Source organism: Macaca fascicularis, chromosome 19, assembly GCF_037993035.2.
Source record: "Macaca fascicularis isolate 582-1 chromosome 19, T2T-MFA8v1.1".
Lineage (NCBI taxonomy): Eukaryota > Metazoa > Chordata > Mammalia > Primates > Cercopithecidae > Macaca > Macaca fascicularis.
In genome coordinates, this window is record NC_088393.1 from 2,654,315 (window position 1) to 2,672,691 (window position 18,377).

Here is an 18,377-nt window from a genome sequence, read left to right on the forward strand (position 1 = left end):
TTTTCTTTTTTTTTTTTTTTTGAGACGGAGTCTCGCTCTGTCGCCCAGGCTGGAGTGCAGTGGCGCGATCTCGGCTCACAGCAAGCTCCGCCTCCTGGGTTTACGCCATTCTCCTGCCTCAGCCTCCTGAGTAGCTGGGACTACAGGCGCCCGCCACCGCGCCCGGCTAATTTTTTGTATTTTTAGTAGAGACGGGGTTTCACCGTGGTCTCGATCTCCTGACCTTGTGATCCGCCCGCCTCGGCCTCCCAAAGTGCTGGGATTACAGGCGTGAGCCACCGCGCCCGGCCTAGGACTTTCATTCAGGAATATTATGCACACCAGAAAGACCTGATGTGGACGAAAATATTTAAAGAGTTCACAAAAAATTTAGAGGGAGCAACTGAAGGAGATTAGAATATGCCATGTCAAAATATGCCAACTTAGGAACCGGGTGCAGTGGCTCATAGCTGCAATCCCAGCATTTTGGGAGACTGAGGCAGGCGGATCACCTGAGTTCAGGAGTTTGAGACCAGCCTGGCCAACATGGTGAAACACCATCTCTACTAAAAATATATAATTAAGGCTGGGCACGGTGGCTCACGCCTGTAATCCCAGCACTTTGGGAGGCCGAGGCGGGTGGATCACGAGGTCAGGAGATCGAGACCACCCTGGCTAACACGGTGAAACTAAAAAATACTAAAAAAATACAAAAAATTAGCCAGGCATGCTGACGGGCGCCTGTAGTCCCAGCTACCCAGGAGGCTGAGGCAGGAGAATGGCATGAACCCGGGAGGTGGAGCTTGCAATGAGCCAAGATCGCACCACTGCACTCCAGCCTGGGCAACAGAGGGAGACTCCGTCTAAAAAAAAAAAAATTAGCTGGGCGTGGTGGCACGCACCTGTAATTCCAGTTACTCGAGAGGCCGAGCCAGGAGAATCCCTTGAACCTGGGAGGGAGAGGCTGCAGCAAGCCAAGATCACGCCGCTGCACCCCATCCTGGGTGAAGGAGGGAGACTTCCTCATGAGATAAGAGAAGGGAAGATAAGATAAGCCAAGCCTCTGGAGGAAATAAAGCAGAGACCTTTGGATTGAATTGCGGCCAGGACAGAAGGGGGCATGTCAACCTCTCTGTCTCACTGGGCTCTCCTTGCCCTTCAAGTGCTGGCCCTGAGCCCCCTTCTCTGCAAGCCCTGCCCACCAGCCCCTCTCCCTGGCTGCAGGGAAAAGCCAATGCTGGCGGATGCCTGGGGACAGCCATGTCCTGGCCACCTGGCCCAGCCCCCGGCTGGGGCAAGCAGTGAGGCTCTTCCTTGTGGATTTCAGGTACTCTCATTGGCAATGAAGGGCTGTGTGCCTAGTTCCTGACAGCTGTGTCACCTGAACAGTTCTACCCAGAAGGGGTGTGACTCCTCTGGCCTGTAGCATTTAATGGCCAGGGCAAGACCCTCCAGAGACCTGTCCAGTGTGCTGCATTGGAGGTGATGGCTGTGAGCCAGGAGTGAAGAGATGCGGGCAGAGCCACAGCCTCCCAGCAACAGAGCTGGAAATCAACCTGTGGGTGGTTTATACTTCATTTTTTGTTGTAGTGGTAAATAAAATACACGTAATGTAAATCTGCCTTCTTTTGTTTTGAGATGGATTCTCACCCTGTCACCCAGGCTGAAGTGCAGTGGCACGATCTCGGCTCACTGCAACCTCCGCCTCCTGGGTTCAAGTGCTTCTCCTGCCTCAGCCTCCCAAGTAGCTGGGATTACAGGTGTGCGCCACCACGCCCAGCTAATTTTTGTATTTTTAGTAGAGACAGGGTTATGTCATGTTGCCCAGGCTGCTCTTGAATTCCTGGGCTCAAGTGATTGTTCCCCTGTCTTGGTCTCCCAAAGTGCTGGGATTACAGGTGTGAACCACCGCGCCTGACTTTGAATATTTTTTGTTTTTTGGTGGGGGATGGAGTCTCCTTCTGTTGCCCAGGCTGGAGTCCAGTGGCACAATCTCGGCTCACGGCAACCTCCGCCTCCCAGGTTCAAGCCATTCTCCTGCCTCAGACTCCTGAGTAGCTGGGATTACAGGCGCACACCACCACATCTGGCTAATTTTTGTATTTTTTTTTTTCAGTAGAGATGATGTTTCACCATGTTGGCCAGGCTGATGTCGAACTCATGACCTCCGGTGATCCGTCCACCTCAGCCTTCCAAAGTGTTGGATTACAGGCATGAGCCGCTGCACCTGGCTTGCTTGCTTTCTCTTTCTTTCTTTTTCTTTCTTCCTTCCTTCCTTTTCTTTCTTTCCTTTTCTTTCATTCCTTCCTTCCTTCCTCCCTCTATCCCTTCCTCCTTCCTCTCTCCTTCCTTCCTTCCACCCTCCCATCCTCCCTCTTTTTCTTCTTTCTTTCCTTTTTTTCCTTCCTTCCTTCCTTCCTTTCTTTTTCTTCTTTCTTTCTTTCTTTTCTTTTTCTTTTTCTTTCTTTCCTTCCTTCCTTCCTTGTTTCCTTCCTTCATTTTATTTCTTTCTCTCTCTCTTTTTTCTTCCTTTTTTTTTTTTTTTCTCCTGAGACAGGGTCTTGCTCTGTCACTCAGGCTGGAGTGCAGTGGTACAATCATGGCTCACCCACTGCAGCCTTGACTTCCTGGGCTCAAGCAATCCTCTTGCCTCAGCCTCCCAAGTACCTGGGACCACAGGTGCACACCACCCCACATGGCTAATTTTTTTTTATTTTTTTGTAGAGATGGGGCTTCACCATGTTGCCCAGGCTGGCCTCAAACTCCTGAGCTCAAGTGATCCTCCCACCTTGGCCTCCCAAAGTGTTGGGATTACGGGCGTGAGCCCCTGGTGTTAAGTCCTTACAGGAGAGTAAGGTGTGTGCAGGTAAACCAGATCCCAGGTGGGCATCTCCCACCTGAGGTCTAAAGGACACTGCCTCAGCACACCCGGCGGTCGCTTGGTTCCAAGAAGGCAGCCATTGGTCTCTTCCTTCCCATCAGGACACTGAGATCATTCTTCCAGCTCCTTGAATCTGAGCTGGCTTTGACCAAGAGAAGATGATGGAAGTGACTGCGTCAGTCCCTGGCCTCAAAGTTCCTGCTTCCTTTCTCCGAGGTCACTTGTGCTTATGGAAGCCATGTGTCATGCAAGAGATGTGACTGCTGGGCATGGGGGTCATGCCTGTAATCCCAGCAGATTGGGAAGCTGAGGCGGGTGGATCACCTGAGGTCCACCAAAACAAAAACAAAAATGAGCCGGGCGTGGTGACGCGCGCCTGGAATCCCAGCAACTCGGGAGGCTGAGGCAGGACAATGGCTTGAACCCGGGAGTCGGAGGTTGCAGTGAGCCGAGATTGTGCTATTGCACTGCAACCTGGGTGACAAGAGCAAGACTCCGTCTCAAAAAAAAAAAAAGAGATGTGACCACCTCAATGTGTGTGAAAAGCCATGAAGGGTGGAACATGCCAGCCATGAAAACAGAGAGAAGCCAGGGAGCACAGAGGGGTTGGACGTGTCTGAAGAAGCCTCCTTGTTGGGAGGCCAAGGCAGGCAGATCACCTGAGGTCAGGAGTTCGAGACTAACCTGGCCACCATGGCAAAACCCCGTCTCTACTAAAAATACAAAAAAAAGGCCGGGATCCGTGGCTCACGCCTGTAATCCCAGCACTTTGGGAGGCCCAGACAGGTGGATCACAAAGTCAGGAGATCGAGACCATCCTGGCTAACATGGTGAAACCCCGTCTCTACTAAAGATACAAAAAAACTAGCCGGGCGTGGTGGTGAGAGCCTGTAGTCCCAGCTACTCGGGAGGCTGAGGCAGGAGAAATGGCGTGAACCCGGGAGGCAGAGGTTGCAGTGAGCTGAGATCGCACCATTGCACTCCAGCCTGGGTGACACAGGGAGACTCCATCTCAAAAAAAAAAAAAAAGGCTGGGCGCGGTGGCTCAAGCCTGTAATCCCAGCACTTTGGGAGGCCAAGACGGGCGGATCACGAGGTCGGAAGATCGAGACCATCCTGGTTAACACGGTGAAACCCCGTCTCTACTAAAAAATACAAAAAACTAGCCGGGCGAGGTGGCGGGCGCCTGTAGTCCCAGCTACTCGGGAGGCTGAGGCAGGAGAATGGCGTGAACCTGGGAGGCGGAGCTTGCAGTGCGCTGAGATCCGGCCACTGCACTCCAGCCTGGGTGACAGCGCGAGACTCCGTCTCAAAAAAAAAAAAAAAAAAAAAAAAAAAAAAAGCCAGGCATGGTAGCACATGCCTGTAATCCAATCTTCCCATCTACTCAGGAAGCTGAGGCAGGAGAATAATTTGAACTTGGGAGGCAGAGCTTGCAGTGAGCCAAGATCATACCACTGCATTCCAGCTTGGGCAACAGAGCAAGACTCTGTCTCAAAAAAAAACACAATAAGCAAATAAACAGGCCGGGCGCGGTGGCTCAAGCCTGTAATCCCAGCACTTTGGGAGGCCGAGATGGGCGGATCACGAGGTCAGGAGATCGAGACCATCCTGGCTAACACGGTGAAACCCCGTCTCTACTAAGAAATACAAAAAATAGCCGGGCGAGGTGGCAGCGCCTGTAGTCCCAGCTACTCGGGAGGCTGAGGCTGGAGAATGGCGTGAACCCGGGAGGTGGAGCTTGCAGTGAGCTGAGATCCGGCCACTGCACTCCAGCCTGGGCTACAGAGCGAGACTCCGTCTCAAAAAAAAAAAAAAAAAACAAATAAACAAACAAAAAGAAGCCAACTCAAGTGGATCCTCCTTCCCAGTGGCCTCAGCCAACGCTGCGTGGATCCAAGACATATTGCCTAGGCGGGATGAACCACCCAGCTGATCCCTTCCTAAACTCCTGACCTACAAAATCCTGAGCAAAATAAAATGGTTGCTTTTGAAACCACCCCCATGGGGTTGACACAAATTGCACGCTAGGTTCTGGGCAGAAGCACAGGTAGAAGGAAGCATGACGCAGGCTGCACTCTGGCCCACTTCTTTGGTGCTAACAGACACAGAGCTCTGGACTCTGAGAACGTGTATCCTGTTGCTTCTGTAGAAAGGATTTCTGATGTTAGGACTCTAACACTGTTGAAGAATTGATTTGGGGACCGGGTGCGGTGGGTCACGCCTGGAATCCCAGCACTTTGGGAGGCTGAAATGGGCAGATCACGAGGTCAGGAGATTGAGACCATCCTGGCTAACACGGTGAAACCCCATCTCTACTAAAAATACAAAAAAAAAAAAAAAAAAAATTAGCCAGGCAAGGTGGCGGGCGCCTGTAGTCCCAGCTACTCGGGAAGCTGAGGCAGGAAAATGGTGTGACCCGGGAGGCGGAGGTGGCAATGAGCTGAGATCGCGCCACTGCACTCCAGCCTGGCGACAGAGCGAGACTCCGTCTCAAAAAAAGAAAAAAAAAAAATTGATTTGGGGTCAGGTACAGTGGCTCAAGCCTGTAATCCCAGTGTTTTGGGAGGTTGAGTCAGGGTATCGCTTGAGCCCAGGAATTCCAGACCAGCCTGGGGAACACAGCAAGCCTCTGTCCCTACAAAGAATTTGAAAACATTACTGGAAGTGGTGTCACGTGCCTGTGGCTTCAGCTACTTAGAAGCTAAGGTGGGAGGATTGGTTGAGCTGGGGAGGTTGAGGTTGCAGTGAGCTAAGAGCAGGCCATGGCACTGCAGCCTGGGTGACAGAGCGAGACCCTGTCTCAAAAAAAAAAAAAAAAAAAAGAATTGATTACAGGATCTCTGATGTTAGACTCATAAACCTCTTTTTTTGTTTTTCTTTTCTTTTCTTTTCTTTTTGAGACAGAGTCTCACTCCGTTGCCCAGGCTGGAGTGCAGTGGCGCGATCTCGGATCTCGGCTCACTGCAACTGTCACCTCCCGGGTTCGAGTGATTCTCCTGCCTCAGCCTCCTGAGTAACTGGAATTACAGGCACCTGCCACCACGCCCGGCTAATTTTTGTTTGTTTTTGTATTTTTAGTAGAAACGGGGGTTTCACCACATTGGCCAGGCTGGTCTTGAACTCTTGACCTCAAGTTATCTGCCCACTGCAGCCTCCCAAAGAGCTGGGATTACAGGTGTAAGCTACTGCACCCAGTGCCTATATTTTCATTCTGGAAACTAAGACAGTTCCTGACACACAGTATACCAAATATATGTTACTTCTTTTATGATAGGAGGGCAGGAGGAAGGGAGAGAGGAAAGGATAAAGAGAGTGAAAGAGGTTGGGTGCGGTGGCTCACGCCTGTAACCCCAGCACTTTGGGAAGCCGGGGCGGGTGGATCATCTGAGGTCAGGAGTTCGAGACCAGCCTGACCAACGTGGTGAAACCCCGTCTCTACTAAAAATACAAAAAAATTAGCCGGGCATGGTGGCTCATGCCTGTAATCCCAGCTACTGGGGAGGCTGAGGCAGGAGAATCCCTTGAACCTGGGAGGCAGAGTTCGCAGTGATCCAAGATGGCACCATTGCACTCTAGCCTGGGCGGCAGAGCGAGACTCCATCTAAGGAAAAAAAAAAAAAAGAAGACAGGAGGAGGCCGTCTCCTGGTACAATCACCCGCCCACACCCCATTTTACAGATGACCATGGTGAGGCCCGGGGTGGAGAGAAGCCCGGGCTCACATGGAGGGTCCAGAGTCCGGATTAGGAGGCCCAGCCAGAGATTACCGCCCATTCAGCCCCCTGGGTTGCACGGTTCAGTCTGATGCACTTTTATTTCCAAGAACAAAGGGTAAACGGACTGTTATTAAATTATACCACCAGTGCCCTGCACAAGCATACACGCCAGATACACACACACCAGACACACACACAACCAGACACACACACACACGCATCAGACACACACACACACCAGACACATACACACACCAGACACGCACAAGCACACATGCCAGATACACACACACCAGACACACACACAACCAGACACACACACACACGCACCAGACACACACACACACCAGACACACACACACACCAGACACACACACACCACACACACCAGACACACACCAGACACACACACACCAGACACACACACACCAGACACACACACACACCAGACACGCACACCAGACACACACTAGACACACACACACCAGACACACACACCAGACAGACACACACCAGACACACACACACCAGACACACACACCAGACACGCACACCAGACACACACACACACCAGACACGCACACCAGACACACACCAGACACACACACGCACCAGACACACACACACACCAGACACACACACACAAGCACACACGCCAGATACACACACACCAGACACACACACACACGCACCAGACACACACACACCAGACACACACACACACCAGACACACACACACCACACACACCACACACCAGACACACACACACCAGACACACACACCAGACACACACACACCAGACACACACACCAGACACACACCACACACACACCAGACACACACACCAGACACGCACACCAGACACACACACACACCAGACACGCACACCAGACACACACCAGACACACACACACACCAGACACGCACACACACCAGACACACACACCAGACATGCACAGACACCACACACACACACCAGATACACACATACCAGACACACACACCAGACACGCACACACACCAGACACACACACACCAGACAGACTCACACACCAGACACATACACACAAGGGCACAAGTGAAGCTGGCCAGGTCTGGCCAGGCGCAGGGGCTCACACCTGTTATCCCAGCACTTTGGGAGGCCGAAGCAGGTGGATCACCTGAAGTCAGGAGTTCGAGATCAGCCTGGCCAACATGGAGAAACCTGCATCTCTACTAAAAATACAAAAATTAGCCGGGCGTGGTGGTGTGCACCTGTAATCCCAGTTACTTGGGAGGCTGAGGCAGGAAAATCGCTTGAACCCAGGAGGCGGAGGTTGGAGTGAGCCGAGATCATGCCACTGCACTACAGCCTGGCGAGAGAGCGAGACTCCATCAAGAAAGAAATAAAAGAAAGAAAAGAAAAGAAAGAAAAGAAAGAAAGAAAGAAACAAACAAACAAACTGTCCAGGTATGAATAAAGTGGGTGAATTGTGTCAATGCCAACAGCCAGGTTACGACACTGTAATAGACTGTTGCAAAATGTTACCATTGGGAAGAAACTAGGCACAGTGTTATTTCTTTTTTTTTTTTTTTTTTTTTTGAGACGGAGTCTCACTCTGTCACCCAGGCTGGAGTGCAGTGGCCGGATCTCAGCTCACTGCAAGCTCCGCCTCCCGGGTTCACGCCATTCTCCTGCCTCAGCCTCCCGAGTAGCTGGGACTACAGGCGCCCGCCACCTCGCCCGGCTAGTTTTTTGTACTTTTTAGTAGAGACGGGGTTTCACCGTGTTCGCCAGGATGGTCTCGATCTCCCGACCTCGTGATCCGCCCGTCTCGGCCTCCCAAAGTGCTGGGATTACAGGCTTGAGCCACCGCGCCCGGCCGGCACAGTGTTATTTCTTACAACTGCATGTGTTTCCAATCATTACAGCAAAAAATTCAATTACAAAATATATATATATTTTGAAACATGATCCAGAGTGCAGTGGCATGATCACAGCTCACTGCAGCCTCAAACTCCTGGGCTCAGTTACTTCTCCCTCACCTCAACCTCCTATGTAGCTGGGACCACAGGCACACATGACCACACCCGGCTAATTTTTTTTTTTTTTTTTAGACAGAGTCTTGCTCTGTCGCCCAGGCTGGAGTGCAGTGGCCAGATCTCAGCTCACTGCAAGTTCCGCCTCCCGGGTTCACGCCATTCTCCTGCCTCAGCCTCCCGAGTAGCTGAGACTACAGGCCCCTGCCACCACGCCCGGCTAGTTTTTTTGTATTTTTAGTAGAGACGGGGTTTCACCATGTTGGCCAGGATGGTCTCGATCTCCTGACCTCCTGATCCGCCCGCCTCGGCCTCCCAAAGTGCTGGGATTACAGGCCTGAGCCACCGCGCCTGGCAACACCCAGTTAATTTTTTATTTTTTGTAGAGATGGGGCCTCACTACATTGCCCGGGCTGGTCTCAAACTCCTGGGCTCAAGCAGTCCTCCGGCCTTGACCTCCGAAAGTGCTGGGACCACAGGCATGAGCCACCAAGCTTGACTATTATTATCTTGAGGAACGATGCTGCTGGTGACCCTCCGCCTACATTTCGTGCCCAGGCAAGGGCCCTGCCTGCCTCCCCTGTGTCCTGGCTGGAAGTGGTGGCTGTGAGGGTTTCTTTTTTTTTTTTTTTTTTTTTGAGGCGGAGTCTCGCTCTGTCGCCCAGGCTGGAGTGCAGTGGCACGATCTCAGCTCACTGCAAGCTCCGCCTCCCGGGTTCCCGCCATTCTCCTGCCTCAGCCTCCCGAGTAGCTGGGACTACAGGCGCCCGCCACCTCGCCCGGCTAATTTTGAGGGTTTCTTAATGTTGCCTGCCTGGCCCTAGGCCCACAGGGGAGGGATGAAGTCATTCCTGGGAGGGCAGGACTGCTGGGTGAAGGACCAGGGACTCTGCAGGGGTGAGTCAAGTTGGCCAATGAGCCCCTGTACAGAGTGGCCAGGGCTGCAACCCACCTCATCATGTAGCCTCCTTGCAAGGGGGGACACTTTGGTTTGGTTTTGGTTTTTGTTTTGTTTTTGAGGCGGAGTCTTGCCCTGTCTCCCAGGCTGGAGTGCAGTGGCGTGATCTCAGCTCACCGCAACCTCTACCTCCTAATTGCTTAAACTCCTAGGGTTCAAGCAATTCTCCTGCCCCAGCCTCCCAAGTAGCTAGGACTACAAGTGTGCACCACCACGTCAGGCTAATTTTTGCATTTTTAGTAGAAATGGGTTTCACCACGTTGGCCAGGCTGGTCTCAAACTCCTGACAATGATCCACCTTCAGCCTCTCAAAGTGCTGGGATTATAGGCGTGAGCTACCGCGCCTGGCCAGGTGACACTTTTACCATACTGATAAAATGCTGCAACCCTGTTTGTGTTTCTGACGGCTGGGGGGCGGCAGGGACTCACTGACTCCAAGCTGGGCACTTTCCACATGTCTATGGAAGGGGATTTGGGAACCTGAGGCGTCTGTGGCCCCCCAAACCAAGGCTGTGGGGGTTGACCAACCCCCTTTACTTTTTCTTTTCTTTTTTTCTTTTTTAAGAGATGGGGTTTCACTATGTTGCCCAGGCTGGTCTTGAACTCCTGGGCTCACTGAATCCACCCACGTCAGCCCCTTAAAGTGCTGGGATTACAGGCGTGAGCCACCGTGCCTGGCCCAGACACGCCCTCTTTTTTTTTTTTTGAGACGGAGTTTCACTCTGTCGCCCAGGCTGGAGTGCAGCGGCACGATCTTGGCTCACTGCAACCTCTGCCTCCCGGGTTCGAGTAATTCTCTGTGTCAGCCTCCCGAGTAGTTGGGATTACAGGCACCCACCACCACGCCCGGCTAATTTTTTCTATTTTTAGTAGAGACGGGGTTTCACCATCTTGGCCAGGCTGATCTTGAACTTCTGACCTCATGATCCACCCATCTCAGCCTCCCAAAGTTATGGGATTACAGGCGTGAGCCACCGCACCTGGCCGACAAGCCCTCTTTGTTGGTGTCTGTACCTTCTGCCATTTCGCAAAAGGTGCTCACAAAAGGGAAACTGAGGCAGGACATGGTGGTTCACACCTGTCACCCTAGCACTTTGGGAGGTCAAGGCAGGGGGATCACTTGAGCCCAGGGACTCCAGACCAGCCTGTGCAACATAGTGAAACCCCATCTCTACAAAAAATTACAAAAATTAGCTGGGTGTGGTGGCGCACACCTGAGGTCACAGTTACTTGGGAGATTGAGGTGGGAGGATGATTTGAACATGGGAGGTCAAGGCTGCAGTGAGCCATGACAGCACCACTGCACTCCAACCTGGGTGACAGAATGAGTCCTTATCTCAAAAAAGGGAAACTGAGGCAGGGGAGCGCTGGAGCTGTTGCCCTCACACTTCATACGGGGAAACCGAGTCTCCCTTGGGGTGGTGGGATGAATGTACCCCAGGGCATCTTCCCAAGGCTGCCCACAGACCCCAAACCCTGCGTGGCAGGGAGTGAAATGTTTGCTTGATAGAAGGAACGAACACAGCTAGAAATGGAATGAATAAAGGGCCGGGCGCGGTGGCTCAAGCCTGTAATCCCAGCACTTTGGGAGGCCGAGATGGGCGGATCACAAGGTCAGGAGATCGAGACCATCCTGGCTAATACGGTGAAACCCCGTCTCTACTAAAAAATAACAAAAAACTAGCCAGGCGAGGTGGCGGGCACCTGTAGTCCCAGCTACTCGGGAGGCTGAGGCAGGAGAATGGCGTAAACCCGGGAGGCGGAGCTTGCAGTGAGCTGAGATCCGGCCACTGCACTCCAGCCTGGGCGACAGAGCGAGACTCCGTCTCAAAAAAAAAAAGAAATGGAATGAATAGGGCAGGTGCCCCTGGGGAGTCAGTGAGGTTCCAACCTAGGGGTGCCAGCTTCTATCGGGCCACCCAAACCCCGGATGGGAACACTTGTGTCAGCGGGTCCCCCAGCTCACCCAGGCATCCCTGACACAGGGAGCCAGCCCTCCCACCCTCCCTCCCGCAAGCTTACCCCAACCCAGCTTTTTTTTTTTTTTTTTTTTTTGAGACGGAGTCTCGCTCTGTCGCCCAGGCTGGAGTGCAGTGGCGCAATCTCGGCTCACTGCAAGCTCCGCCTCCCGGGTTCACGCCATTCTCCTGCCTCAGCCTCACGAGTAGCTGGGACTACAGGCGCCCACAACCGCGCCCGGCTAATTTTTTGTATTTTTAGTAGAGACGGGGTTTCACCGTGGTCTCGATCTCCTGACCTTGTGATCCGCCCGCCTCGGCCTCCCAAAGTGCTGGGATTACAGGCGTGAGCCACCGCGCCCGGCCTACCCAGCTTTGACCAAGGAGGTAGGTCACGTCTGACTTGATTCCATCACACTTCACTTTAAATAGGTTTCTCATTCTTCAGGGTGAGGCAGAGACCAGGACACGCCACAGGGTTGCCTTTGGCAAGAGGACAATTAAAGGCCAGAATGAAAGGGGCTGATTCAGCAGGAGGGATCCCTGTGGTTCGTGACAATGGCAGGAAATAAAATGTGTGTGCGTCCTTCCACTCTGCAGAGGGAGGAGAGAGATCCTGCTGGCCTCCTCCCTGCCCTGGGGCAATAAATCAACCCTCAACACATTCTGTTTTTGTTTTGAGAAGGAATCTCGGTCTGTCACCCAGGCTGGAGTGCGGTGGCACAATCTCGGCTCACTGCCGCCTCCATCTCCTGAGTTCAAGGGATTCTTCTGCCTCAGCCTCCCAATAGCTGGGACTACAGGCGTGAGCCACCATGCCCGCCTAATTTTTGTACTCTTTAATAGAGACGGGGTTTCACCATGTCGGCCAGGCTCGTCTCAAACTCCTGACCTTGTGATCCGCCCGCCTCAGCCTCCCAAAGTGCTGGGATTACAGGCGTGAGCCACCGCACCTGGCCAATCCTCAACACATTTATTGAGCACTTATTGTGTTCCAGACCCTATGCAGACTTGATCCTGTTGACTCTTGAATTCATTATTATTATTACTTTATTTTTTTTAACAATAGAGATGGAGGTCTCACTATGTTGCCCAGGCTGGTGTCAAACTCCTAGCCTCAAGCGATCCACTGGTCTCAGCCTCCCAAAGTGTTGGAATTACAGGCATGAGCCACTGTGCCCAGCCATTATTATTATTTTTATTTATTTATTTATTATTTTTTTTTTTGAGACGGAGTCTTGCTCTGTCGCCCGGGCTGGAGTGCTGTGGCCGGATCTCTCAGCTCACTGCAAGTTCCGCCTCCCGGGTTCACGCCATTCTCCTGCCTCAGCCTCCCAAGTAGCTGGGACTACAGGCGCCCGCCACCGCGCCCAGCTAGTTTTTTGTATTTTTTAGTAGAGACGGGGTTTCACCGTGTTAGCCAGGATGGTCTCGATCTCCTGACCTCGTGATCCGCCCGTCTTGGCCTCCCAAAGTGCTGGGATTACAGGCTTGAGCCACTGCACCCGGCCTGTGAACAGGTTTCTTGACTATTTCTCGGTCTCTCGGTCTATATCCTCCCAACTCAGGCTTGTCTCTCGCCGCAGTAGGGCTCAAGGCAGTTGCACCTCGGCACAATTTTCTTCGTGGTTTTAGCTTTTTCTGGAAAATCAGCTTAGTCTGCCTACCACAGCCGCTCTGCTTCCTGTGGTAAGGCCACTTTCCCTGGGCACAGAGAGAGTCCTTGCCCCTCTAGCGCCGCCTCCCTTTGTGGGATTGGTGCTGGCCACACTTCTTACAGAAAGGCTCTTGGGGCCGGGCGCAGTGGCTCACGCCTGTAATCCCAGCACTTTGGGAGGTGGAGGCAGGTGGATCACGAGGTCAGGAGATTGAGACCGTCCTGGCTAACACGGTGAAACGCTGTCTCTACCGAAAATACAAAAAATTAGCCGGGCGTGGTGGCAGGCGCCTGTAGCCCCAGGAGAATGGCGTGAACGCGGGAGGCGGAGTTTGCAGTGAGCCAAGATCACGCCACTGCACTCCAGCTTGGGCAACAGAGCGAGACTCCGTCTCAAAAACAAAAAAAAGAACCTGGGTTTTCGGAACGTTCACCATGTTTGCAGGAGCGCTATTGGCATGGGGAAAAAAGGTTTTTTTTGTTGTTGTTGTTTTGTTTTTTGCCAGAGTCTTGTTCTTGTCGCCTAGGCTGGGGTGCAGTGGTGCAATCTCAGTTCACTGCAACCTCCGCCTCCCAGGTTCAAGCGATTTTGCTACCTCAGCCTCCTGAGTAGCTGGGATTACAGGTGCCCGACAGCATGCCCGGCTAATTTTTTTACTTTTAGTAGAGACAGGTTTTCACCACGTTAGTCAAGCTAGTCTCGAACCCCTGACCTCAGGTATCTGCCCGCCTCGGCCTTCCAAAGTGCTGAGATTACAGGTATGAGCCACCACACCTGGCCAAATACGTATTTTTTTTAAAGAACAGCTCTGGGTTTCGAAGAAATTGTGAAGGTCACAGGGTTTCCGCACAGTCCGCACCCCACACCTGGTTTCTCCAACAATCTGTGTGTGTGCTGCTGTCTTTTTTTTTTTTTTTTTTTTTTTTGAGACGGAGTCTCGCTCTGTCGCCCGGGCTAGAGTGCAGTGGCACAATCTCGGCTCACTGCAAGCTCCGCTCCGCCTCCCGGGTTCACGCCATTCTCCTGCCTCAGCTTCCCAAGTAGCTGGGACTACAGGCGCCCGCCACCACGCCCAGCTAATTTTTTGTAATTTTAGTAGAGACGGGGTTTCACCATGTTAGCCAGGATGGTCTCGAACTCCTGACCTCGTGATCCACCCGCCTCGGCCTCCCAAAGTGCTGGGATTACAGACGTGAGCCACTGCGCCCGGCCATGTGCTGCTGTCTTTTCAAAGGATCCCGAATCACTGCTGCAATGTAGAGGTGATTCTGCCATGAAGGATTCAGTCTGCTCCCGCCCCTGACCCGGTGGGACACATGCGCAAACCCTGGCCTGGGCACCTGTGAGCCAGAGCTGGTGGTTCCCTTCACAGAGGGGCAGACTGGGCTCTGGAGGCTGGGGGTGGCCTCGGTCACAGCCTGTGAAAGCCTCCCAGTTCCTCCAGCTCCAGAATTTTCCTGCCACTCTACAAGAAGAGACTGGAAGAGGGCGGGATTGGCAGAGAGGAAACCACAAAAACAGGATTGAGAGCAGCAGCTCAGAAGACAAGCTGTTCCTGGCAGGCGGCCGGGGGCAGGCAGCGGTCAGCGGGGGGGCCTGGCAGGGCCGGGCGGGGCTCGGTGCCACCCGGGAGGGAAGTGACTTGGCCTATTGGACCTCCCACACTTCTACACACAAGCCAGGCTGGGCAAGGGAGAAGGACAGCAGGCCAGGGAGCCCTGAGGATGGCCGGGTGGGGCCGTCTGTGCGCTTTCATTCATTCATTCATTCATTCATTCATTCAATCTGTTATGTGTGAGGTCACAAACTAGGACAAAGGAGGAGACAGCTGAGCTCAGCCCACCTTCCAGTGTGGCGGATGAGTAACCCAGGGCGAGAAACGTTCACAGATGGTCATGCGGGCTGTGACGTCGCCTGAACTCCTAGGGAGCACCTGCAGAAGTGCTCCCAGATCCGCGGCTGAAGGGTGCAGGGGAGAAACCAAGTGCAAAGGATGTTGGGGAGGCCCCGCTGGAAGGGGGAGCAGGTGCATAGACCCTGCATCCAGAAGCAACTGGGGCCGGAGAAATTGAGAGGAGGGCAGGGTTTGAGGGGGAGGCTTGGAGGCTGGGAGCCCTGAGCCTTGAACTCCTGGGCTCAAGCTATCCTCCCACCTCAGCCTTCCAAAGTATTGAGATTACAGGTGTGGGTCACTGCACCCAGACTAAATAAAATTATTATTATTATTATTATTATTTGAACCTAAACTAGGTGCCAGGGCAACCAAGAGCACTTTGTTTTTGTGCTGTGGGCAATGGGGAGCCATGGGAGGTATTAGAGCAGGGGAGCGCCATGATTGGTTTTAATTCACTAGGAGAAAGGAGGCAGAGGCAGGAATGGGAGCTGGAAGGTCAGCAAGGAGTCTGGGGCCTTGGCCTGGGGTAGCAGTTGCAGGGAGGACAAAAGTGGGGGTGATTTTGAGAGGAGACTTGGGAGTTGAGATTCAAAGGGTGTGATGGGGGGAAAGGAGGAGAAGACAGGGAAGACCAGAGCCAGGAGAGAAGAGAGACCCCAGGGATGGGGCTGAGGAGGGAGTGCTGTCCGCAGCTTGGATGAGGCTCAGCCAGGTTGGCTGCAGCACCCAGAGAAAACCTGGGGGCTTGGGCCCTGTGGGTTTCTGGGGGCTGCTACTGTCAAGGGTAGAGGCCAGACCCCACCCTGTGCTCATCTGGCCCAGCCCTCTGTTCTCCAGATGGGGAAACTGAGGCCCGGGTTGGCAGTCCTTATCTTGCCAGCTCCATAACCCCTGCTCCAGGGGACAGCTCGGAACCTCGATTTCCAGTCTGTGCCTTGAGGCTGTGGGGGAAGCTAGCAGAGGACCCTGGCCCCTCCCTCCCACTGCAGCTGCAGAACAGGGCTAGAAGGACTGGACTGCATGGGTCGTGGGGTTCAGTCAGGACCATGGGGTGGCCACGAAGTGCCCTGCAGGGGGTGACAGACCCCCCCAGTGCCCGGCCCACCCTTCACCTCCCCCAGCAGTCAGCCCTGCAGGGCTGGGCCCCTCCTGACCATGGCTGTGGTCTCTGCTCCAACTGGGTCTCCCAGGAGCCCTCCTCCTCTAGGCCCAGCTGGAATCCATCCCTGGGCCATTCACATGAAAAGTCCAGAACAGGCAAATCCCCAGAGACAGAGAGTGTACTAGTGGCCCCCGGGGGCTGGGGAGGTGGGGAGAGGCGGTGACTGCTGATGGGACAGGCTTGCTTTCCCGGGGGATGAGAATGTTGCAGAATTGGATTAGAGGCAAAGGTTGCACAACTTTACATGTGCTAAAAAAAACCATTGAATTTTAGACGAAGTGGGTGAATTACGGTGCTGAGTTTTTTTTTTTTTTTTTTGTCTTGTTTTTTGAGGCGTCTGCCTATGTTGCCCAGGCTGGAGTGCAATGGTGCAATCTCGGCTCACTGCAACCTCAGCTTCCTGAGCTCAAGCGATTCTCCTGCCTCAGCCTCCCTAGCAGCTGGGATTACAGGCACCTGCCACCACGCCAGGCTAATTTTGTATTTTTAGTGGAGATGGGGTTTCAGTGTTGGCCAGGCTGGTCTCAAACTCCTGACCTCAGGTGATCCTCCCACCTCGGCCTCCCAAAGTGCTGGGATTAGGAGAGTGAGCCACCGCGCCCGGCCAGGTGCTGAGTTTTATCACAGTAAAACGGTTATCCGAAAAAATAAAATGCTGCCTGGGTTCCCTGTTGCCTTTGGGGTGCAGCCCCCTCCCCCGCCGTGGTCGAGTGTGTCCCCCACACGGTGCTTACTCTCGCGCTCCAGCCTCTCGGTGTGCGGGTACCATAACCTTCCTTCCCCTCCTCACGCCTTCTCCCACGCAGGCTCCTGGGGCAGGGCAGGGAACCCTCCCGTCCTGAGCGCCATCTCTCTGGCCTCCAACCCGCTCCGCTTCCAAAGCCCGCCCCTCCAGACCTCAAGCCCCGCGTTTCCAGGCCCAGACTTGGCCCCAGACACAAGCTCCACCCCGACCTCCAGTTCATAAGCCCCGCCCCTCTGGGCAAAAGCTCCGCCCCCCAGGCCGTAAGTCTCTGCCTTCCAGGCCTCAGACCTCACCCGATACGCAAGCCCCGCCCCTTCTGGGAACCTCCCCCATGCCCCGGCCCTCCAGGCCCCAAACCTCGACCCAGACGAGGCCCCGCCCCTTCAGATTCCAAGCTCCGCCCTCCAAGTCCACGGCTCCGCCTCCAAATTATAAACCCCCATTCCCAGACCCCAAGTCCCGCCCCCTCCGGCGACGTCATCGGTTTCTTTGTTGCTGGGTTTCGTCGCTGCCCTGCGCTACCAGCCTGTAGCTCACCTGGCTGCCCTTGGATCCCGCTTGGATCCAGAAACTGAGGCACACAGTAGCCTGGACACAGCTGGGATTTCAGCCCAGGCTGGCCTCCTTAACCATCAGGCTTCGCTGTCCTCCTTCCGCTCCCGCCTCCAGGAAGCCCTTCCTGGTCTACACCCAATCCCGGGATGTGAGGTCAGCCCTTAGCCGTCCAGCTCATCTTCTCTGCCACCAGCCCCAGCACAGAGTCCTGACTGCAACAAAAACTTAATAATAGCTTGGCGAGTGAACCCTAGAGCAGGCAGGGGTCGGCCATGCGCGGAAGGTTAGAATTACTAGGACTTGTTAGGTCTCACAGTCTCAAGGTAGCGGCAACAACGTCTGTCACCCTCTCCCAGGAGGAGACTCTGCCCTCCCCCTCCCTTTGAACCTGGGCGGGCCTCGCGCCTCCTGTGAAACCAGAGAAGGTGGCCGGGGTGGCGCCGCCTGACTTCCCAGCAGGTCAGCCTGGCAGCTTCTGCTTTGTTCGCTTGGAACCCTGCTTACTGGAGACCGGACTGGGAACACAGCTGCCATGTTGTGAGGGAGCCCAAGCCACACGGGGAGGCTCCCTGCAGGCGCTGGTCCCCGTTCACAGCTCGCAGCTGAGCCCTGGCTGGGTGTGGGGCTCACGCCTGTAATCCCAGCACGTTGGGAGGCCGAGGCAGCTGGATCACTGGGCCAGGAGTTTGAGACCAGCCTGGCCAACATAGTGAAACCCTGTCTCTACTAAAAATACAAAAAATTGGCCGGGCGCGGTGGCTCAAGCCTGTAATCCCAGCACTTTGGGAGGCCGAGACGGGTGGATCACGAGGTCAGGAGATCGAGAGCATCCTGGCTAACACGGTGAAA

The 18,377-nt window shown here is 54.0% G+C and overlaps 1 protein-coding gene across 2 annotated transcripts in view; it reads right to left on the reverse strand.

The window, feature by feature from the left end:
* Positions 1 to 17,128, reverse strand: part of BTBD2 (BTB domain containing 2) — a 55,761-nt gene extending 38,633 nt beyond the window's left edge. For both annotated transcript variants that reach the window (XM_074025279.1, XM_065535127.2), the window contains exon 1: positions 16,963 to 17,128. In XM_074025279.1, the coding sequence (XP_073881380.1) occupies positions 16,963 to 16,997 (35 nt within the window). In that variant the 5' untranslated portion in view covers positions 16,998 to 17,128. The remainder of the gene's footprint in view (positions 1 to 16,962) is intronic.
* Positions 17,129 to 18,377: the final 1,249 nt, after the last annotated feature.